Source organism: Bubalus bubalis, chromosome 4 (assembly GCF_019923935.1).
Source record: "Bubalus bubalis isolate 160015118507 breed Murrah chromosome 4, NDDB_SH_1, whole genome shotgun sequence".
NCBI lineage: Eukaryota > Metazoa > Chordata > Mammalia > Artiodactyla > Bovidae > Bubalus > Bubalus bubalis.
Genome location: NC_059160.1, coordinates 112,357,517 through 112,385,132, shown reverse-complemented (window position 1 = coordinate 112,385,132; position 27,616 = coordinate 112,357,517). Strand labels below are relative to the sequence as shown.

General features: G+C 35.9%; 1 protein-coding gene across 10 annotated transcripts in view; it reads left to right on the top strand.

Annotated features, from left to right (window-relative positions):
• Positions 1–27,616, top strand: part of NAV3 (neuron navigator 3) — a 908,237-nt gene that overhangs the window by 818,928 nt on the left and 61,693 nt on the right. For all 10 annotated transcript variants that reach the window (XM_044941915.2, XM_044941916.2, XM_044941918.2 and 7 more), the window contains 5 exons: positions 3,737–3,925; positions 6,571–6,623; positions 14,951–14,974; positions 17,621–17,698; positions 26,812–26,895. In XM_044941915.2, the coding sequence (XP_044797850.2) occupies positions 3,737–3,925; positions 6,571–6,623; positions 14,951–14,974; positions 17,621–17,698; positions 26,812–26,895 (428 nt within the window). The remainder of the gene's footprint in view (positions 1–3,736; positions 3,926–6,570; positions 6,624–14,950; positions 14,975–17,620; positions 17,699–26,811; positions 26,896–27,616) is intronic.

Here is a 27,616-nt window from a genome sequence, read left to right as displayed (position 1 = left end):
GTGGGTGATGACTGTCGCTCAGATTCTTTTTCACCTTGCCTCAAGGGTTACCCTGTAGAAGCATTGCTATCAACATGTCACTTTCAAAGTCTACATATTTGATGGGATCAGACAGTAAAGAATCCATCTGCAATGCGAGAGACCTGGCTTCAATCCCTGGAGAAAGGAATGGCTACCCACACCAGTATTCTGGCCTGGAGAATTCCATGGACAAAGGAGCCTGGCAGGCTACTGTCCATGGGGTCGCAAAGAGTCAGACAGGATTGAGTGACTTTCACTTTCACTTTTGCATAGAGTGATGTTTAAATACCTTTGTATGGGAAGTTTCTTTGCATTTACTCCCAAAGCTCCCTACACCTTGAATGCCCTTCTACTCCCTCTCCATATTCACCCTTAAGCCTTTCAGGATTAAGCCTTTTCTTCTATACTCAAGGAAGAGTAGAATCTCACAGTTGGAAGAAACCTACATCTGATTCAATTGTGAATCTGTTATGCAAGTTCCTCTGACGGCTCTAGCTTCTCTAACCCACCAATCACAAACTACCTATATCTAGATATAGTCCACTTTTAAAGTTCTTTAAATGATCAAGTAAACATTTTCTGAATCTCCACCTAGTTCATAGTTATATTCCCAGATTTTAAAAAATAAAAGTAGGTTGCATATGACAGCTTTTATTAGAAAAATATCATAAACTCATTAGCTAACATGTCTACGGCAGCAAAGTCTGGAGTCACTTGCTGTATTTAAAAACCCACTCCATCTTTCTGTCAGTTCCTGTTCTCAGATCATCACATATAATATAATCGACATATAATTTAATAAAAACAGTGATGTTAGTATGATATATAATTTAAGGCAAAGCCAGTAGCCCTCTTTTTCCATAATATCTTGTCACACCTATATCTTGCTTATTAGAAATGTTTACATGTTCCCTGGCTTTAAATGGATCTTAGAGTCCACTTATTCTGTCATTTTTTTTTAAATTTATGAAGAAACTGAAGTGTAGATATGGAAATATTTGCTTAAAGCAAGTAGAAAGCAAAGCTACCACTAGATGCCCTGTACTAATTTGTGTCCCATTACAGAAATTCTCTGTCCATCATACTTTTGTCTCCTATTACATAACTTTTCTCTGTCTCTTTTATGTTATTAATTTGTCTACCTCTCAGTCACCTCCTCTAGAGGTTACTCTTGAAGCCAGAGATCTTGCTATATTGATCTTTCTATTTAACCATGGTAACAAAAAAGCAAACCTGCTATAGATTTAACTTAACTGAACATTCTTAAATAGAATGAATATGTTTTCAATGGAGAACCTATCAGAAATGCTTCTAAATACCCATATTCCTTTTATTTTTAAAATATAAAGCACAGTTTAATGAATATTTCCAAGTGAACATGCATGCAGCTCTCATTCTGGTCAAGACGGGACATTCTCAACACCTCAGAAATTCCCTTCCACCCATCTAGCAACCCAGCCACAATCCATACCTTCCCCCAAAGCTAGCTACTATCCCTATGTCATTTTTTAACATCAGAGTATAATTGCTTTATAACGCTGTGTTTCTGCTGTACAACAAAGTAAGTCGATTACATGTGTACATGCATCCCCTCCCTCTTGAACCTTCCTCCTAGTCACCCCCATCCTGCCCCTCTAGGTCACCATAGAGCACTGAGCTGAGACTTCTCCTCTACAACAACTTTCCCCTAGCTAGCTATTTTACACATGATAGTGTATCTATGCGGAGAAGGCAATGACACCCCACTCCAGTCCTCTTGCCTGGAAGATCCCTTGGACGGAGGAGCCTGGTGGGCTGCAGTCCATGGGGTCACTAAGAGTCGGGCACGACTGAGCGACTTCACTTTCCCTTTTCACTTTCATGCATTGGAGAAGGAAATGGGAACCCACCGCAGTGTTCCTGCCTGGAGAACCCCAGGGACGGGGGTGCCCGGCGGGCTACCGTCTACGGGGTCGCACAGATTCGGACACGATGGAAGCGACTTCGCAGCAGCAGCAGCAGCAGTGTATATATGTCAGTGCTACTGTCTCAATTCGTCCCATCCTTCTCACTCCAAACCATTCCTTTTAAAATCTGTCCTAGTCCTCATTACTATTTCATTTTGAATGAGCTAAATGTTGTTTTGAAATTATATAAGGAGACTTTACCTGGATATATCTGCAGCCATTTTGTAAGAATTTGCACAAAGTCAGTGAATGAAGTGTGTTTCTAACCCCTCTCTCTCTCTCTATATATATATATGTATTAAAATGATGCACTAGCAAATGTATTCAGTACCTCATTCATTTAGCAAAAAGTCAATTCATACTGTGAACCTAAGATAGTAAGATTTACTCCAGTCCAGACACCTTAAACACACGCATTCGAGTCTAGAATGTCCTTTGGGGTATTTGTTGGTTGTCTTTAGCAATCACTGACTTGTCACTGCTGGCTGAAGGAATGTACCTGAAAGATCTTTCTTTAACTTTTACTCTCTCACTCTCCTTTCTTTCTCCCCTCCCCCTACTTTCCACCCTTTCTTCCCTTCTTCCAGTGGACTGGGGACTTTGTAAATCCAACGTTTCTTTCTTTCATTATTATATGTCACATATGCACACATAGATATAATTCTAAGTCTTAAGTTACTTTTCTTGGTCTTATTTTACTTCAGTTCACAACTAGCTCTATCAGATTCCTTATTACCTGTAAAATTTCCAGCATAGTACCTGGCAAATAAGAGACAGTCTTCTAAAGTTATCTCATAGTATATATGCCCCATATTTTACATTGTTCTGAGATTCAGCAATTACATTAAGAAATGTAGTGCCTATGTCAAAGAAAAGAAATAGCAAGTTTTGAAAATTTATCAGACCAGTTCTAAGCCAAAGACATAAATTCTCCAAGATTTTGAAAGTACTCAGCCATTCTTTTCATATCTTAAATGTCTCCTGCCTGCTTCCTCATATGTCTATAACAACTTGTATTTCTTAATTATGAGCATTTATGATAAATATATATCTTAATTTTTCTGTTTTGCTTTTATTCCAAATTTAAAGCAATATTGTTTTCCAATTCAGTCAACCACATATTTCTTTAAATTAATGACAATTAGTTGGCCTAAAAACTTGAATGTTATTAGGACTATTTGGCAGTAGGCACTGGGTAAATAAATTCATGTTTCAAATTACAGACTTAAGGTATTGCTTGAGAAATACAAGTTTGTGACTTTTGACAGTCTCACTGTGACATTCTCATCTTAGATACAATGGAAAGTAGTTTTAAGTGATTAATGTCACAATGAGCTGTGGATAACCATGTACCTTACATTATATTTCATTTTTATTTTTCTTTATTATAACCTAACTCTGACAATAGTGATGGTTCTGATTATGAACTGACAAAAATTTAGAACTCAAACTGACTGAAAGTCTTTGGTTGGAAGCTTCATACACGTTTTCCTAGAAAATGTAGATTTCTTTTTCTCGAAAAATAAATGTTCTGACTCTAGGAAGACAATTTTTTCTTCATAATGGGCAGCAGAAAATACCATATCATTTCTAGGAAAAAACAGTAGAGGTAACTTGATGGTTTTGTTTAATATTGCTTTAGAAATTGACATGCTGCTTCCCATGAAAGTGCTAGAGAAAAGAGGGACTCCACTGTAACTGCTATTGAAAATTTCAGAGGCGAACTTCCAAGCCCCGGAATAATGGGCTGTGTGCACTTTGTTTTCCAGTGAGCCCAACCAATCTTTCTCAGTTTAACCTTCCTGGGCCCAGCATGATGCGCTCAAACAGCATCCCAGCCCAAGACTCGTCCTTCGATCTCTATGACGACTCCCAGCTTTGTGGGAGCGCCACGTCTCTGGAGGAGAGGCCACGGGCCATCAGTCATTCAGGCTCATTCAGGGACAGCATGGAAGAAGGTAGGCGTGGGGGAAATAAGGATGAAGCTGGTTAACTCAGACCTGAAAGCTATCATATCACTTATGTCAAAAGGATGCCTTCAAGAGTAAATCAAGTAGGCTAGTTCCATTTCGGGAGCCCTGAAACTTGAAGATGTTTTAGTCTGTATTACCTTCTGTTTCTTTATGCATTTGGAAATATGACAGACCTAGTTTAGATTAATACTTGGCTATAGAACAGTTCAGAATAAATCTCGTGTCCTCCTACACAAACCTGGGCAATTTTAGAGACTATTTGCTTTGGTTTGCCGAATATCAAAGTGAATGTTTCATTTGACACGTTGGTTAAAAACCACAAAAGATACATAAACCAGAAAAAATTCTCATATGAAACAACCACATGCTGCCAACTTTTATTCTCAGAAACTCCCTCTGGTGTTAGTTTTTATTATCATATCATTTAAGAATTCCTAATACACCTACATTTTGCTTTATAAGTTATATTTCCTTTATCTGTTACATTAAAATTCTCACCTGACCTAATAAATGTCTTTATAGTTGTAAAATTCTACATGAGCACTTTATAACAAATACTTTTTGAAAAGCTCAAGAGGCTTAATTGATTTTCCAATGTATATAATTTTCTAAACTATATAACCCCAAATGTGAAATTTGATAATAATATTTGAGAGATTTTCCTCTTTGATTTAATGAATTTATTTTTAAATGCTCACAAAGTAAAATTGTGACACACATTTTATTTTTTATATACATTTATTTATTTTAATTGGAGGTTAATTACTTTACAATATTGTATTGGTTTTGACACACATTTTATAAAGCACTTTTCGTTAAGAATAAAACAAAGGTAAACATCGAAGTCCAAATTCCTTAGAATAAAATCAGAGGCAGTCAGCTATACTATCCTGAGCTTAGTAAGTTTCTATAACAGAAAAGACTCGATCTTGAAACATACTGGTCATCTGTCTCTTTGTGGTATAAAGTTGAGAAAGTTTCATAACTTTGTTACGTCCGATTTCTGCGTCTGTAGTTTCTAAGGATGAAAACACAGTAAAGAGCAATTCTGTTCCTTTATTTTCCCCTTCCTACCTTCGTATTTAAAGCATCTTCTGACTAAAATTGAGGCAGCTGTGAAAATCGATGGTCTTCAGGTCATCGCTGCAGTATGTTTGTTTACCAGGTGATCACTAAATCATTTGGCTGCAGTTGCCACTGCCTTTTGGGATATTAACCAAACCACTGAATTCACTGTGACAGATAGGGAATTCTACCCTGAGAGCCTCCTGATAGTTGCAGATGTAGACAAAATATAACAAATCTGAAATGTAAAGTCGTTGCATTTCTAAAACGGTTCTACCTCTCTCTTCACAGATAGGCCTTTTATAAAAAAAAAAAATACTGGAAAAATTATGTACTAAACATGCTCATGGCTTTCTATGGTGTTTCCCTGGCAGAGAGAACACTGTTTATATGCTTGGAAATTCTGGCCTTCTTTTATGTGGATAAATAATCTGACCTTATAGCTCTCAAATTCATCGCTTTATTATCATTCCACCTGCTCTCCTAGACCTCTCCAGACCAGGTGTGAGCGCCCCTGGGGCTTGCTTAGTACCCAGTACATTGCTCTCGATAGTATCTATATGGCCCCGTTGTGATTTTGTTTTTAGTTACATATATTTCTGTTTATTTTTGAGCTCTGAGAATTGTGACATTCAATGTTATAGTCCCAGCATCTAGCAAGCGCCTGTCGCATTGTGTGTACTCAACTAATGTTTCTTTAATGGATGAATAAGCAGAAATAACTATATATTATCCCATGAAAAGAGGAAGAACTTTTCTACAAGTATAATTAAGCACAACTGTATCCTCCTTTGAGCTTAATACCTTGGACTTGCAGAAGTAATAAATCATTCTGTTAACTGATCAAGATGATTTTTTTCTACACCTCCCCAAAAGACAGTATAAAATTTCCACTCTTAATTTCTAAGAGACACCTCCTTGAAATAAGCACTTTTCTATTACTAAAATTATGAAGAAACCGTACTTCATTTAAATGAGTATAATACGCTCATCACAGATAATGTTGAAATAGCTTATTTCCCTGAACATATATGGAGAAAAATACTGAAAATCAACCTTTGTTGTATAAAAAATGAAATAGAATAAAATACATAAATTTTTTTATAAGTTTACACTTTCATAGTAACTTAAGATGTCCTTGATTTTCTGATTAAGTATTATGTGAGAGCTTACTCTGGTTTGCAGTATGTGCATGGCATACTAGAAGGGCTTGCATTTGTCAATTCTTCTCTGTACATGATGGAGGAAGTACTTTAGGGGAAAGGTATGGGACCTTTCCATGGCTCAATGTTTGGATCTCTAAAAATTAACAGCAGGCTTGTCCTCACATTCTTTTTTTTTTTAAATTTTATTTTATTTTTAAACTTTACATAATTGTATTAGTTTTGTCAAATATCAAAATGAATCCGCCACAGGTATACATGTGGGAACACATGTATACCTGTCCTCACATTCTTATGTTATTTTTATTTCCTTAACCACCTATTCTTCATTTTTCAGTAAAGGCTTGGTGGTTCTGAACAGATACCATTATTTACCTCTTGTTCTTTTTTTGCTTTCTTCAGTTCATGGCTCTTCATTATCACTGGTCTCCAGCACTTCTTCTCTGTACTCCACGGTAAGTGTTGGCTGTAAAAAAATGTTTTGCCTTCGCCAACCTTTGTTAAATAGGTTGACATTTATTTACACAGAAGTTCCACAGTGACATAAAGGTGTACTCTAAGCTCTTGCATATCCACTAAGGAGGCAGGTACTCTACCAATTCTTCTGTAACACACTTGTATTTGTAATCAATGAGTGGATGAAAAACTGAACTTCATAAAATCTGATGGTTTATGACTCAAAACCCTTAAAACCATGTACTATTCTCAGTCATAACTTTATCATACTGATCACTTTTCTTTGTTTGGTTCTCTGACTGGTAATTGTTCTATGGCATTTTCTTCATTTTCTTTTTTTTATTTTTTAAGTTCATTTTTTGAGAAAATTGTATTAAAGGGTAAAAGCCTAAAAGGCTTAATGAATTTTTAAACTAAATCTTCTTAAAGAGGGTGATTTTAAAAACTTAATTTCTTAAGAGATAAATGCCAGTATATCAACTTATTTTTCCAGTGTGTGAAATATATTTTGTTTTTACAAGTATAAGTTTTCTGCCCAGTTACTATAATTTCATCCTTTTCTAAAAATTAGTCTACAGGGAGTTATGTTTTACAAAAAACTTCCTTCATCCTAAGTATATTTTAGTTGATGAATCTCATTGAGGCTTGAACATTATGACTAACTCCTAATTTGTATTAAAAGTTCATGAAAAGTTCAAAAGCCTCAGCTGTCACTAAGTAATTAAGCATTAAGGGCAATACTGATTTTTTCACTCATTTTCATTAGTTCAAATATTATGGCCCTCTTATATACTTATTGCTTTAGAAAGTTCCTCAAGATCAAACTATCATTGGCAGAGGCAATATTTTTCTTATCCTTTCTCCTTTTAATGACTAAAATTGTCAATAGATCTAAGAATAATTAAATTGCCATTAGTGTTTATATAAATCTACTGTTTTGGGCAAATGGATAAAAAAGTGAGAAATGTTAAAATGTATTGGAAAAAAACAAACAAAAAAATATATTAAGATGTAGTATTCCTCCTATTGGGCCAATACCACTGCTTGAGGGGAGGTATATTCTGAATTGAACCCTTGCAGTTGAAGTCTCTGTATAACATCAAAGGTGCAACATCATTGTCGTCATATTTTAAATTATACAGAAGCAGTATTTGGATAAGAAACCACCTTCATGTAGCCTGAGAAAAATTCAAGAAGAAAAAGAGCATGAGCTGAGGAAAAACAGATGGCTAATTAGTATACACAAGTCCAATAGGCCTTTCTGTGATAATAAAAATACTCCATACCTGTACTAGATAATATAGTAACTTCTAGTCACATGTGGCTATCGAGTATTTGAAGTGTATATGGTATGACAAAGGAACTGAATTTTTAATTTTGCATACTATAAATTTGGGCTTCCCTGGTGGCTCAGATGGTGAGGAGTCTGCCTGTCAATGCAGGAGACGTGGGTTCCATCCCTGGTTCAGAAAGCTCCTCTGGAGGAGGAAATCGCTACCCACTCTAGTATTCTTACCTGGGAAATCCCACAGACAGAGGAACTGGGGAGGATACAATCCATGGGGTTGCAAAAGAGTCAGGCACGACTTAGTGACTAAACAAAAACAACTTTAAATTTTATAGACACATGTTCCTGTGACTACTATATTGGATATTATAGGTTTACAGGAGTAGATGTCAAAATAATAAGGCTAAATTAGAAAATATAATGGGAAGTACTGCGTTAAGAGTACAATATGAAATAGGAAGAGATGAAAATAAAGAGACTATACACACATGTTTATGTGATAAAATAGATGCTCATGTTAAGTGTGAAAATAATGGATTAGGTGATCAAAACATGAGAAGGTGATATTATTCAGAAATGAGAAAATTTAAATAGCTTTATTGGAAATGATGGAAATTATATACTTGTACTGATAACCTTAGACAATTCAGGTAAATGCATTTTTAGTGGAATAATGAAGAGAAAACTCCAGATGATGAGTCACTCTGTCTCCAGTGCTCCATTACCATGCACTGAGATTTAACTGGCAAAGAAAAGGTATCTGTGAAAGTGTTTTTCAAATCAGGAAGTGAAGAATCAGTTTATCATTTTTTTCCATGCCTCCTTAAGGACTGTGGATAAAGATTCAGTTGATTTACATTTTTGACATCACAAAAGTTGCTCAATTTCTTTGGACTATACCTGTAAAATAAGTTGACAAAGAGCAACCAGATCTATTCGGTCTGTTCAAGGGACTTTTGCAATTATTAGAGGAGAGGGTCATTCTATACCATTAATTACAAAAAAACTGTAAACTTCATGGGAGCACCATTGATATCATAGTCTTTGTGAATTGCACCTTTTGAAATTATGCCAAGTGCAAGTAACACAGTTGTGCATGATATTCCTTCATGAAATAATTAAAGAGTTCCTTGACAATCCAGTGGTTAGGACTCCACACTTACACTGCCAAGGGCCTGGGTTCAGTTCCTGGTTGGAGGACTGAGGTCCCACAAGCCGAGCTGTATGACCAAAAAAATAAAGAAAAGAAAAAAAAAATTTTTTCTTTAGAAGATTGTTAGACACTTTGTTTTGTTAGGCAATACACTGTTCTTAGGAACCATGGATAGAAACAATCTTTGACACCATCATTTACATAATTTATGGGATTATATTGAACTAACAAAGATGACATTTGCCTGTCAAGTTACAAGTACAGTAAATCCAATTGAAAGGATTCTTTCTTCACATACAGCTTTTGAAGTCTCTACCAATTATAATTTGGTGAAATTTTCAAAAGTATCTTGTTATAAAGCTGAGTAAATCATCTTTCAGAATTTTTGAGCAGAAAGATCCAGGGAGATTACAAACTGGTTGAAAAACACAGACTCAATCTGACCCGCCAAGCTGTTACCCTTGGCAAACTTTGGGTTTGTGTGTTTGTTTTTACTTCCAAGCTGACACCATGAAATATGGAGTTTTACATGAAAATTCTAATTTCTAAGTTCTTTTTGAAGTAAGTGGAATATCTAGCAACATGGAGATGAAATTCTTCCAGGTTTATGCATGCTAAATTGTTTCAGTCGTGTCCAACCCTTTGCGACTCCATGGACTGTAGCCAGCCAGACTCTTCTGTCCATGGGATTTTCCAGGCAAGGATACAGGAATGGATTGCCATTTCCTTCTCCAGGGGATCTTCCTGACCCAAGGATCGAACTCACATCTCTTACGTCTCCCTCATAGGCATAGGCAGGAAGTCTTTACCACTAGTGTTTACAGCATCACCCCTTTAAGATGTTGTGTCTGATCTTATCACACAAGATGTTAGTGTGATCTCAGACAAGACCCAGCCTCCACCGATTCTTCTCTTGCTGACACTGAAGCTGATTTTGCATTGTTAGTTATTATTGTGCTTCTGCATTTCTTGAAGAAAAGAAATAACTCTGTAGTATCCATATCTTTATGAAAAGTGGGGGGAAATAGCCTAGGAAGGCTGTGTGTGTGTGTGTGTGTTTAATACCCAGGGCACTTTTTATTTATGTGTCTAGTTCTATTAAGTATTTAAATTTTTGATCTTTGCAATAGATGTTTTCTGAGTGGCTGTACATTAAAAATTGTATTGAACTGGTTTTGTACTTTTAATCTACTTTGTATTGATTTAATAAGAGTGAGGGCTGTGTTAGTTCTTTGTGGATCCCTTCAGCATATTTCCTAACACACAGCTAATAATAAAGCAAATATTTTTTAATTAATAAATTTGAAAGGATGAATGAATGGCCAAGAAAGGCTTGCAGAATAAAGAAACATCTAATATATTTTTATTTAGGCAAGATGTTTTATGCTGTTTACCATCCTTGAGGACATTGAGCCAGCTTCAAAACCATTATTTAACACTGAGAAGTAATCATATTTCATCATATATCACCAATCCATACCTAACCCACCAAAAGAAATATAATATTAATAATCTGGCTCATTGCTTCCACTTTATGGTAACAGCTACCAAGTATTGCTAACCAAAGCATATGAAGGAAAGCAAAGATTAAAGAAAAAGTTATGAAAAGTCAGCAAACAAAATGATTCTATACAGTATGCATATACATATGTATAATACGTAATAGTTATACATGTAGTTAGTGTATGTAACTTATTCAGGGTTTTTTATTAATAATAAAAATGTGATAAATTTCTTTTTAGACAATTTGTAAATAACATACAATGCTCTTTTAAACATGCAAATTACGTGTTGAGCATCAGTTCTGTATAATCCTAGCAAGCCTAAAAACAGGATTTGGACAGAATAAACTGGCAGTAAATATTCAAAATACCAGGGAAACCAAATAGGGTTAATCACACCATATGTGTCAAGGTAAACAACTTCCAAACTTTCTTTCTGCCTATGAAATTGTCTTAAAATTCCAATATATGTCTGATTCAAAAATCAAACTATATGAAACCTTGAAATTATTATAATTTTAAAATATTGAATCTTTACGTAAAGATTCACTTAACTTTAAAATAAATTTGAGATGTAAAACATTAAAGCTTTATGTCAGTGTTTATTTTTAAAACAGTTTTGCTATAAAGGCTGTTGGGTTTCTATTAGGTAACTACTGTTTATATAACCACTGTCTTACTAAGTATTCAGTTCAGTTCAGTCACTCAGTCGTGTCCTACTCTTGGCGATCCCGAGGACTGCAGCATGCCATGCCTCCCTGTCCCTTACCAACTCCCGGAGTTTACTCAAACTTATGTCCATTGAGTCGGTGATGCCATCCAACCATATCATCCTCTGTCGTCCCCTTCTCCTCTCGCCTTCAATCTTTCTTAGCATCAGGGTCTTTTCCAATGAGTCAGTTCTTTGCATTGGTGTTTCAGAAGCTTCAGTTTCAGCATTAGTCCCTCCAATGAATATTCAGGATTTCCTTTAGGATGGACTGCTTGGATCTCTTTGCAGTCCAAAGGACTCTCAAGAGTCTTCTCCAACACAGTTCAAAAGCATCAATTCCTCAGCACTCAGCTCTCTTTATAGTACAACTCTCAAATCAATACATGACTACTGGAAAAACCGTAGCTTTGACTAGACGGACCTTTGTTGGCAAAGTAATGTCTCTGCTTTTTAATATCCTGTCTAGGTTGGTCATAACTTTTCTTCCAAGGAGCAAGTGACTTTTAATTTCATGGCTGCAGTCACCATCTTCAGTGATTTTGGAGCCCCCCAAAAATAGTATGTCACTGTTTCCATTGTTTCCCCATCTATTTGCCATGAAGTGATGGGACCAGATGCCATGATCTTAGTTTCCTAAATGTTGACTTTTTTTTTTTTTAATTTAATTTTATTTTTAAACTTTACATAACTGTATTAGTTTTGCCAAATATCAAAATGTTGACTTTTAAGCCAGCTTTTTTCCTCTCCTCTTTCACTTTCATCAAGAGGCTTTTTAGTTTCTCTTCGCTTTCTGCCATAAGGGTGGTGTCATCTGCATATCTGAGGTGATTGATATTTCTCCCGGCAATCTTGATTCCAGGTTGTGCTTCATCCTGCCCAGCGTTTCTCATGATGTACTCTGCATATAAGTTAAATACGCAGTGTGACAATATACAACCTTGATGTACTCCTTTCCCGATTTGAAAGCCTGTTGTTCCATGTCCAGATGCAACTGTTGCTTCTTGACCTGCATACAGATTTCTCAGGAGGCAGGTCAGGTGGTCTGGTATTCCCATCTCTTGAAAAACTTCCCACAGTTTGTTGTGATCCACACAGTCAAAGCCTTTGGCATAGTCAATAAAGCAGAAGTAGGTGCTTCTCGTAACTGTCTTCCTCTTTCGATGATCCAACGGATGTTAGCAATTTGATTTCTTCTTCCTCTGACTTTTCTAAATCCAGCCTGAACATCTGGAAGTTCATGGGTTATGTACTGTTGAAGCCTGGCTTGGAGAATTTTGAGCATTACTTTACTAGCATGTGAGATGAGTGCAATTGTGCAGTAGTCTGAGCATTCTTTGGCATTGCCTTTCCTTGGGACTGGAATGAAAACTGACTGTTCCTGTCCTGTGGCCACTGCTGAGTTTTCCAAATTTGCTGGCATATTGAGGGCAGCACTTTCACAGCATCATCTTTCAGGATTTGATAATCCTAAATTGATAATAATATCAATTCCAGTTGATAGCTCAACTGGAATTCCATCACCTTCACTAGTTTTGTTTGTAGTGATGCTTCCTAAGGCCCACTTGAGTTCTCATTCCAGGAGGTCTGGCTCTAGGTAAGTGATCACACCACCGTGGTTATCTGGATCATGAAGATCTTTTTTGTATAGTTCTTCTGTGTATTCTTGCCACCTCTTCTTAATATCTTCTGCTTCTATTAGGTCCATACCATTTCTGTCCTTTATTATGCCCATCTTTGCATGAAAAGTTCCCTTGGTATCTCTAATTTTCTTGAAGAGATCTCTAGTCTTTCCCATTCTGTTGTTTTCCTCTACTTCTTTGCACTGATCACTGAGGAAGTCTTTCTTATCTGTCCTTGCTATTCTTTGGAACTCTGCATTCAAATGGGTATATCTTTCCTTTTCTCCTTTGCTTTTCACTTCTCTTCTTTTCACAGCTATTTGTAAGGCTCCTTCAGACAACCGTTTTGCCTTTTTGCCTTTCTTTTTCTTGGGGATGGTCTTGATCCCTACTTCCTGTAGAATGCCACAAACCTCCATCCATAGTTCTTCAGGCTCTGGTCTATCAGATCTAATCCCTTTAATCTATTTGTCACTTCCACTGTATAATCATAAGGGATTTGATTTAAGTTATACCTGAATGGTCTAGTGGTTTTCCCTATTTTCTTCAATTTAAGTCTGAATTTGGCAATTAGGAGTTCATGATCTGAGCCACAGTCAGCTCCCAGTCTTGTTACTATCTATCCCAGTATCTTACTAACTATACATATTTTTAAGACTAGAGAAAATATATAAAAGAACAAAACCCTGTTTAAAAGAGGTGCTTATGCATAAAAAAATATCCTGAGTTATTTTACTTTGCTTCATTTTATGTTTTCCGGAGAAATGAAAGAATTAAAAAGTGGTTCAGATAGTTCTGCTTAAGTTAATCAGGAAGTGTCGGAAAAAGAGAGATAGGAGGTAAGAGATTGTTTTTCAGCCTTGGAGCTGCTCCAGGCAGTGAACAGACTTGTAATATTCAGCAATATTATGCATTCTCCAGCTTTTTTCAGATTGAGGGAGCTTCCCAAGTATAATGGCACATGTAACTCATTGTCTGGCATTTTTGCAGCCCTGTGAGAAGAAGAAAAACAGAGCTAGGAGTTTTCTACAGCTGAGGCCAAAACACCCCTTGAGGTCCTACAGCAGTGCTTATTTCTGGCATCTGTAAAGCCTGTGTTTGCCAACCACTTTTTTCACCACTTCACAACTGGGTGTTTTACTGTTTTGCTGACTTGCAGCCAAATAAACTTATTTAATGATCACTGCTGCTGCTGCTGCTAAGTCGCTTCAGTAGTGTCAGACTCTGTGCGACTCCATAGACGGCAGCCCACAAGGCTCCCCCATCCCTGGGATTCTCCAGGCAAGAACACTGGAGTGGGTTGCCATTTCCTTCTCCAAAGCATGAAAGTGAAAAGTCAAAGTGAAGTCGCTCAGTCGTATCCAACTCTTAGCGACCCCATGGACTGCAGCCCACCAGGCTCCTTGGTCCATGGGATTTTCCAGGCAAGAGTACTGGAGTGGGGTGCCATTGCCTTCTCCAATGATCATTAGGAAAAAGTAAACAAAATAGTAACTAATAAGCTGATTTTCTGTGGCTGTCAGTACAGGTACATGTTTTTCCTGTAGTTGTATTTGGCATTCTTTATGATTTATAAATCACAGAATAAAATTCTGACTCCTAGGTCTTGGCTAAAAATCTCTATGATTTCATGAAGTACAAATTTCCTAAAATCTGTATGAAAAAAAAAATCTTCCCTATTACTTTTTTCTGCGCTCACCTTTTTTAAAATATAATTTTATAACTTTTGTTTGTTATTTGTTGTCTGGATCTTAGGGTAGTACCATCTTTTAATTCTATACTTTTAAAGATTTTAAGACACAGTATATATCCATCAGTCAAATAACCTATGTTTTCAGAATACAATATGGTCTATAGATAAATAAATATCAGTGCAGTTCTACAGTTCCTGCTTTTACTATTAATTTATTTAATATCTTATATGTTATTCTTACGTTAGACCAAAATAACATTTTAAATGACACACTATATTTATTGTATTCTTTTATACTTGTGAAATGAATTAATACTCATTATTTACAATTAAATTATTTTTCCTTTTATCTTTTACAGGCTGAAGAGAAGGCTCATTCAGAGGTAACAACCTAGCAGCATTTTTAGTTGACTATTTTCAATTGCATTTAGGATGAAATGAGTAGTTCTACCACCAGAGGGCTCTGTGATACAGCCCATGACTCAACACTGCTGATAGAGGTGACCCAGCAATAATAGTCTTGGATACTTCCTCTTAAAAGAAAGTGAAACTTAAGTTTTTAGAAGCAAACTCCCTGCTCACATTCTAGCTTGGAGTCTTAACTCAGCACCTATTAAGTTGTCTCTAGTAGTAATCACTTAAAAATCTTTGATGCATGAATAAATGTGTGGTCTCTTCCCCCACAGCTGTGAGACTAATCACATAGGATTATGGCAAGTATTACATTTGAGGCCCTAGACCCCCACAGTGCAGTTTACCAGTATATGAGTCCATCTATTATTTGGTCCCAGTACTTTTCTGCTTCTAATCACTTGGCTAATGCAGTATGTTATTCTAATCACACACTTCACAAGTATTTCGTTATAATCACATACAAATCAGATTGCAACCTGGAGAGAACATTCTTTTTCTTTCCCTTTGTTTGAAAGTTGTCCTTCCAAGGAGAGCAGAGGGACTTCAATTAGGCCTTTATTCACCATATGCTAATTACTATTTGATTGGTTTTACCCTGAACAAAGAAAAATGCATTGGCAATAGCCTTTGCAAAGGAACTCTTCCCTTTGAAGTTTTATTTTATCCGTCTTCTAAAGTTTGTACTATTTTACTTTACAATATTTACATTAAAATATATTTTATTTTCTATATATATATTAGGACTTCCCTGGTGGCTCAGGTGGTAAAGCGTCTGTCTATAATGAGGGAGACCTGGGTTCCATCCCTGGGCCGGGAAGATTCCCCTGGAGAAGGAAATGGCAATCCACTCCAATACTATTGCCTGGAAAATCCCATGGACAGAGGAGCCTGGTAGGCTCTAGTCCATGGGGTCGCAAAGAGTTGGACACGACTGAGCTGCTTCGCTTTCAATAAAAATATTGAGAAAGTGTAAATTATGCCAATTTTATCTGTATAATTGCTAGACCAAAGAGTAAATATGATTTTGAAAAACCTAAATTATTTATATATGGGGACATGGCAAAGCTTCCTACATTGATCATAATATGTGTAGCTACTAACGCGTACAAGTACCACATCTATTTGCCATATTAGTAGTTACCCACCTCCACTTTAATTATTTATAGCCATAGTGGATCATTTTCTTTAATGATTTACATTAGTTTCAGGTTTCTTGTATTCTTAATTTTAAAGGAAACATAATCATGTAATAGAGAATAGTAATTTGAGAAATGTTCTTTGGACTTTGTACTGTTTTAAGAATGAAATAGATGCCTCTTAGAACTATTTGTGGTCACCATCATTTGAATGAACCCAAATTCTCTTTGGATCTGGGTGTGTCTTTTTTTTAAAGTACAGGAGTCAAATGGAATCACATCTGCTGAAATTATAATAATATCCCCTGCCTCTATTCCCAGTTTAAAATTTCGTTCTTTTTTAGAATCTTTGAAAAATGACCACCATTTCTTCTCTACAAAAATCTAATGAGTAGGAAAAAATAAGCACTTAATGAACTGTTTCAAGAATGTTCTTTCAAACTAAGATAGTGTTTTGAAAGTCCAACTACAACAATAGCAACTTGTTTTTGAAATGAGAATCATCAGAGTAGAATGTTTGGCATCTAAGTAATTAAAATCCCTTGAGACCAAAAGTGTACTTGTAAACTTAGTCTTAGATTCTTGTAAACATTTTAACCTTACTAATCACTGTGTATATTTCATGGCATCATAAGACATGCAGATTAAACTGTGGAAAGTACTGAAACTTAAAAATGATACATACTCTAACCTTTTTTTGGTTCAATTTATTTGAGTATGGAGTAAACCGAAAAAGGGAAACATTTTAGCATATTTTTGTTATTGGTTTATCTAGCCATTTACACAGTTTTACTGATTTTTCCCCTGTTTTTCCAAACTATGGATAATCTGTAAAGCGATTCTGCTCGGAGCTCATAGTAACTCACTGAATAAATGACCTTATAATAAATATTTGAGACGGCTTCTCTAAGTGTTAGTAATGAAAACTCCAGCCAATAAAATTATTTTCAAGTATGGAATCATTAAATGTTGAATTGTAGCCAACTTTCAGTGACTGTGGGAATATTCTACAGCTTATTAGTACTTATCAAAATATAGGAAATAAAAATAAACATACAAATATGTATAGAAAAAGAAAAAGACCCAGAAAATATATATATGTGTATTTAATTTTTAAAAAGAAAAACTTTTATTACCATAAATTTCTAGAGGTAGAAGGAGCAATAGACAAAATGAACTGATTCTGGATTCAAAAAGCAATGGCAAATAAGCATTGAAGCAAACAGCAAATAAACAAAAAAGCATCCTTTAATGTGTCGATTCGAACTTCCGTTGTGAACACAGGCACTTGCTTTTCTTATAAATGGCATTTAATTGTTACTCAGTAGCCAGTTTTCACATTTCTTTAAATTTTGGAAACTGGTGCTGATACAGTGGTATTAGAATGAACTATTTATAGTGTTTGCTTTTTTGGACTAAATTCTTAGTATTAAGTTAAAATCTACTACCGTATTGATTTGATTTTTTAATTACATTCAGCAAATCCATAAACTACGGAGAGAGCTGGTTGCATCACAAGAAAAAGTTGCCACCCTCACATCTCAACTTTCAGCAAATGTAAGTTACTTTAAAATTTTTTTTAACATATTAAAACAGATGTTTATATAGTAAATGGGATAATTTTAGTAACAGGCTCACAAACATTAGATGTCCAAATGATACAGACTTAAGTCTTTAAATCAGGGGACTGTGCACACGGAATCATCACATCTACATCCAAGTTGATGAGGAATCAGAATGTGGTTAAAATGGCTTTTTGTCTCTTGTAAGGTTGGAACATTGGTAACATCTAGAAAGGTTATTTCTTTTCTTATTTCTTATTTTTATCATTCCTCATACATAAGACTTTCTTAAGCCACAAGACAGTGAGGGGTTGACAGTGATTGACCATGGAAGATAAAAAATTCATGCATGCTGACTCCTTCAGCACAATTTATTGAACAATTAACGAAACATCCAATTAATTCTCCAAAATTAGGTTGGTCTGAATTTGGGTATCTTAGCTATATTGTAAAGGAGCTATAGTTCTCTCAAAAACCTTGGTAGCCTTCTCATAGTTTAAGGAGCCAAAGATAGCAAAAATGATGGTGATAAAGACTACCAATGATATTAACGTTTACTGAAGATCTGTCAGTGTGCCAGGGAGCACTCAGAGTAGGTGCAGACGTCCCGGAGGACGTGTGGCATTGTGCCTGGTCCTGAGGAACAGGGTCTCGAAGCAGCAGTGAGGGGTGAGGAAGCTCCTGCTGTTTTGCCATGTGTCCTGACACCTTTGCTCAACATCAATCTGCTCACTCCCACTGGGTGGCTTTGGGCCTGTTTACTGCCTTACCGCGCTCTGCTCCCTCCCTGGAGTTTTTCCATCTCAACAAAGCTTGATGTACACAATGTGGGCCCATTGTGTATGATTTAAATAAGAGAGAATTTCCTTCCACAGTGTTTAAGTTCGTTCCCTCACAAGGAGTTCATTTTAGCACTGTATTTGAATTGATTTTATCTTTTTTTAACTTTGAGGGAAGTTTGTCTGCAATGAGGAAGGCTTCTATGCCCTGGATAGTAAAGATACAAATGTCTTGAATGATTACTCAGAGTTTTATTTTCTTTTGTAAATGTCTCTTGCATGGACTTGTATACTCAGTTATTGGATTAATAAATTACTGCTATACAAAATGGAATTTGTGCTTTTACACAGTGTTATATATGTATACCATCTCCATTTAAAAAGTAATGCAGTTGACCCTTGAACAACACAGATTGAATTGTGCAGGTCCACTTACGCATGGATATTTTAAACTCCTCACATAAGTGGATTCACACATTAATTATCTGTATATAAATGGATCCACATAGTTCAAATCCATGTTGTTCAGAGCTCAACCATACACCATCCATGGTTGGTTGACGTCTTGAATGTGTAATTCAAATACAGAGGGCCAACTATGATACATGAGCATTCATGGACTTTGGTCCTGAAACTAATCTCCCATGGATACCAAGTGACAAATATACATTGTTTATTGTATTAAAAAGAAAAACATAAATTAAAATAAGCATTTAATAAAAAACAAAGCATTAAATAAAAGCATTAAATTAAAAATTTAATAAAAAATTTTAAAAGCATTTAATAAGAACAAAATATATTTGTTTTTCCTGCTGAGGCTCCCAATTCCATTCATGGTTATTGATTTCTTGTGTGTCCTTTAAACACTGTTCTTCTATATACTCATGAATGCATATATATACAGTGCACACTTGCAAAGGCTTACACACATGGACATACACACCCACACACCCCTATGGAAGGAACCAAGTTCTAACATAGGAGGACTGTCCTGGGGGACAACTCAGTGCCACTGTTTCAAAGGGTAACAAACATTTTAAAAACATGTGAGACATTGGCTACCTACCACTTCTCTCAAGTCATGCATGCCACACTGTGGTCACTGATTTGTTTTCATGACTATGAAGTATGTATCCTCAGCTGGCAATTGATACGACCTTCATAGCATGAGTATAACTTTTTACAGTTAAAAAAAAAAGTGTTCTTTTATGCATAAAGCAGAGATATACAGAGAGAATATAAACAGGTATCCATCATATCTGTGATAATAAAATGGTCATGGAAGAAGGGGGCAATTAGAGAAAAAAAAATCTATATTGTCTCCCTAAGGGTCAATAAAGAAGAAAAAAAGTAAGAAACACAAAATTAGAGAAAATAAATTTGTTTAAAAAGTGCTAGTCTTGGAAAAATGATCCAAATATCTCCAGTCTTTCCTGTCCATGTCTGTGTTATCAGTAGTAGTATATTTTACACATGGGTGGGAGCTTAATCCTATTTTGTATGTTATTCTAGTTTTATGTCATAATACATTTTAGAAATATTCTCAGATCACCTCAGACCCACACAAAACCCCACACATAGAACCTTTATTTTGTTTAATAGTGAAAAAATTGGAAATAACAGAAATGTTTTAATAGGTTGATGGATAAACAACTTCTGATACATACATGCATACCATGGACAATAGCTATTAATACACACAGCAACTTGGATGGATCTCAAGTGCATTAAGCTGAGTGAAAAAAGTCTGACTTTTAAAGTCACATGCTGTAGAATTCCATTTGTTCAACATTCTCAAATGACAAAATTGTATTGATTGCCAGGGTGTAGGAATGGTGGTCACCTCTTTCCTGAGAGGTGAGTATAAAACTAGGGAGAGCTTGGTGGTGATGAAAGGTGGTTCTCTACATGTGTGCATGTGCATATGTGTACCAGTAATGAGCTTCTGGCTTTGACGTTACATTGCTGCTGCTACTGCTGCTAAGTCACTTCAGTCGTGTCCGACTCTGTGTGACCCCATAGATATCAGCCCACCAGGCTCTCCTGCCCCTGGGATTCTCCAGGCAAGAACACTGGAGTGGGTTGCCATTTCCTTCTCCAATGTAGCCATGGAGGCAAGCTGGGTAAAGGGGTACAGGAGTCCTTTCTGTACTCTCTTTGAAACTTCTTGTGAATGTATAATTATTTCAAGTTAAAAGAGCAAACATCTAAAGATCTATCACAATTTTTAAAAGAGATGTCTAGTTTTTAATTTCTTGCACATTTCTATCTTATTTCACCCTTTAGTGCTTTTATTATTTGGTGGTAATATGCATTGTTAAAGTTTTTCACCATCAGATAAATGTATTGCTGAAACTGTCAGAAGATAAAAGTCAGGAGATTCAGGTAATGAAGATATGCATTATCTTCTACTCTTTTACAAAACAGTTTATCAAAATTCACTTTAAAGCTATTGCAGTAGTGAAGAACTTGTATAAGTGGATGAGTTCATCAATGTTTATAAAATAATTTTATTGCCAATCCTATTTTAAACATTTAATAGTTTCATAATTACTAGGGGTAGAGTCTTATATATTTATGTCCCTTTGTATTTTTAAGGATATAATCTCCTATACACATTCAGAAATTTGAATTATTTATAAGGTACAAACTGTCTTGAATTCATTATCTTTAGCATCTAGTTTAAAATGTCACTTTAGATTCAGTGCACCATTATGAGTCATCAAAGGATTTACTTGAGAAAACGCTTGGTTTTTCCTCAGTTCTAGGAAATGCTGCATTTGAATTTCATCCAGAGTGTGCTTTACTTCATTGCCTCTGAGTTAGCATCTGTTGATGTATGTACTATATATGTGCACATTTTAATATACTTTTATAAAAATTAATTATAAGACTGAAAAAAGTTTCTGTAAAATTGCTTCAATATAAGTCAAAAAATGTTTACTCTTGTACATTTCCTATTTGGAGTTAGAGATATGTCTTTTATTATTTTATTCAAACCACAAGTAAACTTTACTTTTTGGTTAAATGAGATCTCTATAATGGCCATTGTTGTATAGAAGTGTAATAGCCATGGTTTATAAATATAAGTTGGAGAAAGCAATGGCACCCCACTCCAGTACTCTTGCCTGGAAAATCCCATGGATGGAGGAGCCTGGTAGGCTGCAGTCCATGGGGTAACTGAGGGTCGGACACAACTGAGCGACTTCACTCTCACTTTTCACTTTCATGCACTGGAGAAGGAAATGGCAACCCACTCCAGTGTTCTTGCCTGGAGAATCTCAGGGACGGGGGAGCCTGGTGGGCTGCCGTCTATGGGGTCACACAGAGTCGGACATGACTGAAGTGACTTAGTAGTAGTATAAATATAAGTTGCAATGTTTGGTTCTATAGAAACTATCATTAACTGTTATTGTTTATTTAGTAGTCATTTTAAGATCTATTCAGTTTACTTAATATATGAATAATTCTTTCAGGCCTTAAATGTTTTTCCTAAATTTGGGGTATTTTTTTTTTTTTTTGTAACTGGTGTATCAGATGTTTGGACCTGACATTATTATATTTATATGGAGTCCACACAGCAATCTGTGTTTTAATATTTATTTTGGAAACATCTGCTTGTCTACTAAAATGTCTTTTTCCCCTTTGTAAAAGGGGCACTGGTAAGTCAGAAATATATTTGGCTATCTCATCTCATTTGCCTGACAGAGTATAACCCACGTTCAGGGGAAGGTACACTGAGCCTACGCAGCAATTTGTGCAGGTCTCTGAGCAGAGCTGAGCAAGCCCTGGGAAGCCTCTTTACAGAGGTGTGTCCATTAGGATGTCTGTAGAAAGGAGAAGAGCAGTGTGGGCCAGCACTGTCGCCTGGTTTTCTTTGAGTGAGTACCCCACCATTGAGCAGGAGCCCCACAGTCCACGGCCCCCGGGAACGAATGGTCATATCAGACAGACAGCCAGTTACCCCTGACCTCTGGCCCACAACTGCTTAAAGCCAAGCCAGGTGGAATGCATTTATTTGTGTCTTAACGTATTTTCTTACAAATGTCAGCCCTTACATAATCTGGAAATGGGCACAAAGGCTAGTTATTACTACTAGCTTTCAAAGATATTGCTGAATGAATGTGTAACAAAAGAAAGTGTTTTGCCTTTCAGCACATAAGTCATTTAACCAAACATTTCTCAGGTTTTATTTTGCTTAGGATTGTGCCCTATTTCTTTGCTCTATTTAATATTTTTACATAATCAGGCAGTTACTTTTGTTTTTCTGCATCTCACTTAAGAAAAAATACTTTGCACATAATTAACAATGACAAACACTGTAGGGATATTTATATTTATATATATATATATATGAAATCTTTATGATGTTTCAGAGTCATGTATATAAAATAATCTATACCTAGCTACCTATCTATTTATCCCCATATACATCTATGTAAAGAGTATTTTTTATTTTGTTGATGGGATGTTGTTGAATTCCGAATGAACAAATGCAATTGCAGGCATTTTCACAATGCTATTCCATCTTATTGTTTAGTACCACAATTCTTTACATGTGTATTCAGATTATGTTATGTGATTCCCAAACTAAAGACAGTATGTATTAAAAATTTATCCCTTAACTAATATTCAGTCTTGTCTATTTTATTACCTTGACAGACTTTACCTAACACAAGCAGGGAATATTCATTAATCAGTTCAGTTCAATTCAGTCGCTCAGTCATGTCCAACGTTTTGCAACCCCATGGACTGCAGCACGCCAGGCTTCCCTGTCCATCACCAACTCCTGGAGCTTGCTCAAACTCATGTCCATCGAGTCAGTGATGCTATCTAACCATCTCATCCTCTGTCGTCCCCTTCTCCTCCTGCCTTCAGTCTTTCCCAGCATCTGGGTCTTTTCTATGAGTCAGTTCTTCACATCAGGTGGCCAAAATATTGGAGCTTCAGCTTCAGCACCAGTTCTTCCATTGAATATTCAGGACTGATTTTGTTTACGATTGAAAGGTTTGATCTCCTTACAGTCCAAGGGACTCTCAGGAGTCTTCTCCAGCACCGCAGTTCAAGAGGATCAATTCTTTGACACTCAGCCTTCTTTATTGTCCAACTCTCCAATCCATACATGTCCACTGGAGAAACCATAGCTTTTACTATACAGACCTTTGTTGGCAAAGTAATGTCTCTGCTTTTTATTATACTGTCTAAGTTGGTCATAGCTTTTCTTCCAAGGAGCAAGCGTCTTTTAATTTCATGGCTGCAGTCACCATCTGCAGTGATTTTGGAGCCCAAGAAAATAGTCTGTCACTGTTTCCATATCTATGTGCCCTTAATACACTAATGCAATTTTACTCTGACTTGAAAATTATGCAACTTCTCAGGGAAAACTCAGAACCTGTAAACTATGATTAACAGTCCCCTAAAAATCCAGTTTTTTTAAAGTCATCATTTTATAAAGTTTTTCAGATAAGATATATTTTCCTATAGTATAATCTGATCTTACATTCTCTTTTCTCTCCATTAAGGTGACAAAGATTATCACTGGTAGAAATTCCTTCCTTTATTTACTTATTGTGCTGCCTTTCTATTAATCTAATTGGTGAGAAATTTAACCTTGTATTATATTCAAAGTAGCAAAGCTATTGTGATAAATTAAACCATGGAGACATAACTTAAAGCAGCACTTAATAAACATACTTTTAACATACTTTTCATTGAGAACAATATGACTCAAATTAAAATATTCTTTTATAGCCAATTATAAGTTATTATAAATTAATTAATTATATAAATAATAAAGTGCAATGTTCTAAAGATTAAAAATTGACATTCTAATGGTGAACATTTTATCTTTACTGACAACTACTACATATAAGCAATATATTGCTCAGATGGTAAAATGAACTAATTTTCTATAAAATGGCACATTCAAGGACTCATAGTCCAACAGCTAAACCTTACAGTTATTTGAGAGACTGAAAATTTTCAATGTTATATAGAATCTTGCATTTCTTTTGGTGAATATTAACAAAACTTTTCTATTTTAAAGGAAAGCAAGCAATTGTATCATTAGGATTTAGTAACCCACTGTATCTTCATAGCAGAATTATTTTTAACAGTTTAAACTGGAATCAGCTCTAATGGTCACTATAGACAAATAAATTTTAAATCAGATAGAGCAGTGCTTTACAGTACATTCTAACTCCTGCCAACACACCACATGTGTGAATCTGAAAACATGATGTTAAGCAAAAGAAAGCCATCACCAAAAATATCATGCCATGTGATTCCACTTGGAAAGTTTAAAAATAGGCTAAGCTAAAACATAGTGTTTAGGGATTCAGGTTCAGGTGGCCAAACTCTATAAAATAGAGGCAAGAACATAATTATCACACAAGTCACAGGAGTGGTTATCTTCGTGGAAGGCAGAAAGGACAGAGATGAAAAAGGGACAAGGGAGGATTTCCAGATCTTCAAATGTCCTGTTCCTTGACTTGCCTGCCAAGTGCATGAATGTTCACTGTGATAAACCAGTGGGTTGTGCGTGTTCCTTTTTTTCACTTTAGCATAGTGTGAAGGTTAAGTACAAGAGAAAGTGGAACACAACCTTATGCCAGTTTCTGAGGGTAATGAGTCTGATGTAATGACTTTCCTTGTCATTGGAAACATTTTGAAGTATAAGATACTGTTCTTCAAATTTTTTATTAAGTACAGTTGACTTACAGTGTTCTGCCAATCTCTGCTGTACAGCAAAGTGACTCAGTTTTATGTATGTAGACATTCTTTTTTATATATTTTTGCATTATGGTTTATTAAAGGATATTGAATATAGTTCATCTTCTATGCAGTAGGACCTCATTGTTTATCCATCTATATATAATAGTTAACATCTGCTAATTCCTCACTCCCAGTTCTTCCCTCCTCCCACCGCCTCACCTTGGCAACACATGTGCTCTCTATGTCTGTGGGTCTGTTTCTGGTTTGTGAATAGATGGAAAGAGAATAGAATTTTACACATGGACTGAAGATTAATTGCATTTTCTACAAATTATTTTTCTATATATTACAATATCTAAAAAAGAAAGGCATCCCAGGATAGACTCAGAGCCGGAACAAAGATACTTTTGTATTAATATAATCCTGTCAATGGAAAGAACTTATACATTCTAGCTGTTACCAATAAGGGAATAAACTTCGGGCTGTTACTCATAATGAAATAAACTTCTGGTGCCCTAACTCTTAGAACTCCTGTGATCCATTTGATAATAGGTACCTCAGCCTTTCAGTTCTGGTAGGGTTACAAAGCGATTTATTTTAATTGCACCCTCTCATTCCTTTCTCTTTTACCTCTCGTTTACTAAATTTCCCCCATACATAGTTTATTATAGGTGGAAGTTGTAAAATATTCTATACTTGAATCTTTTATGGATGCAATAAAACTCCATCACATTGAGACAACATATCTGTGGTTCTACATCAAGCCACAGTGAGAGGTTGAAGTGTGTCTTCATGCTTAGTATTCTGTGGTTCAAGCCTTTGCATAATGGTGTGTCAGTAGAAACTGGCCTATTTTAGAGCTGTAATAGGATTGTCAAATATCTCTTAATCATGAGAGTTATGGTTATGCACTGCACTGTGTATAATTCTCTGAGATTTAAAAGAAAACCCCAGAGCCACAAAAACTTAAATAAAATATGACCGAGTATTATCTCCCACTGGCCTACCTACACTTCCTTAGTGGGAGGGAATAAAGTAAAAATAAAAGCCCTTTTTATTGAAACAAGTTTGGAGGGTGAAGACAACACTTTTCGATTGAATTCTCTGTAAGTAGGAAAAAGGAAAGATAATGTTAGAGCTGTCAGCAGATGTCTGACACTTGGAGGAAGCATCATTTCAACAGAGGAGCTAACAATATCTTCAAAGGTCATTGTGCAGGTATAAAATGTGAGGAAGTTCTTCCATTGACTGTTGCAGTGAGCTCCTCTTGGGCTTTGAGTCTAAAAACTTGGCAACTCAGAACTTTCTGGCGGGTGTCAAATGCTCTATGATGTGCAAGTTAGAAGGTGTTATTATTTGCAAAGTATCATTCCCTTTGCGTAGTTGAACTCACATTACATGTCAGGACTGAAACACTGATTTTTAAGCTGAAGTTTGGAAATAACAGATGAAGATTTGTGTTAAAGGAAAGTCAGCACTGAAAGCCAGCCATGATAGTCACAGTACTTAAAGAGTAAGAATACGTGAAATTAAGCACTTTGGTAAAGTGAGGGGTTTTCATCCATCCACATAAGGTTCTGACATTTAAGATATGTTCCTTTCATTTTGTTCACAGGCTCACCTCGTAGCAGCTTTTGAAAAGAGTTTAGGGAATATGACTGGCCGACTGCAAAGTCTAACCATGACAGCGGAACAGAAGGTATGTTCAGGAATGGCCACTGGGACTTGAAATAAGGCAGCAAGTTGCATAGATGTTTAAACAACACCTGAGATGCAGCTCCTTAGAAATAATACTGAAAGGATCCATCCTCAGGTATATTGGGACTATGACAAGAGGATCCCTTTTCTTTTCAGATTTTAATTTAAAGACTTATGACTTGGATTAACCTTTTTGAGTGTGTGCACACACACACACACACACACAAACACTCACATTCTTTAAAGGCAGTCTATTATTTTACTTCTGACAGGAACTATTGAAAGAATATCTAATGTTAAGAAACAAGAGATGAGTTAAAATATTCTAGGAATAATTGTTAACACTGTTGACAGGAATTGTACACTGACAAGAATTTTCCCAAATTCGTGGTCTGTATTGTAGACCATGTTGTGGTCTGAGATACTCATGAAAAAGGCCTAAAATGGAGGTTAGGGTCTTTTTAAAGTAAGGAGCCCTAGGTTCCAGTATCCAGGGGACAAGACACAGTCCTGTGTAATTGGGGAATAACAAGGATGTGTTGGCATCTGGGGATGCTGTTTTTGAAGTAAAGCTAAGTGACAGCAAAAGCTTTAAAATAAACTTAAGGATTTTACAGATTGGGAGAAGGAGTACTTAAAAGAAAGAAACAGAGAAGTTGGTTCACAAAGGCAGAAATATCAAAAAGGTCCACACTAGATAGAAACAATCTAGACACTTTCCA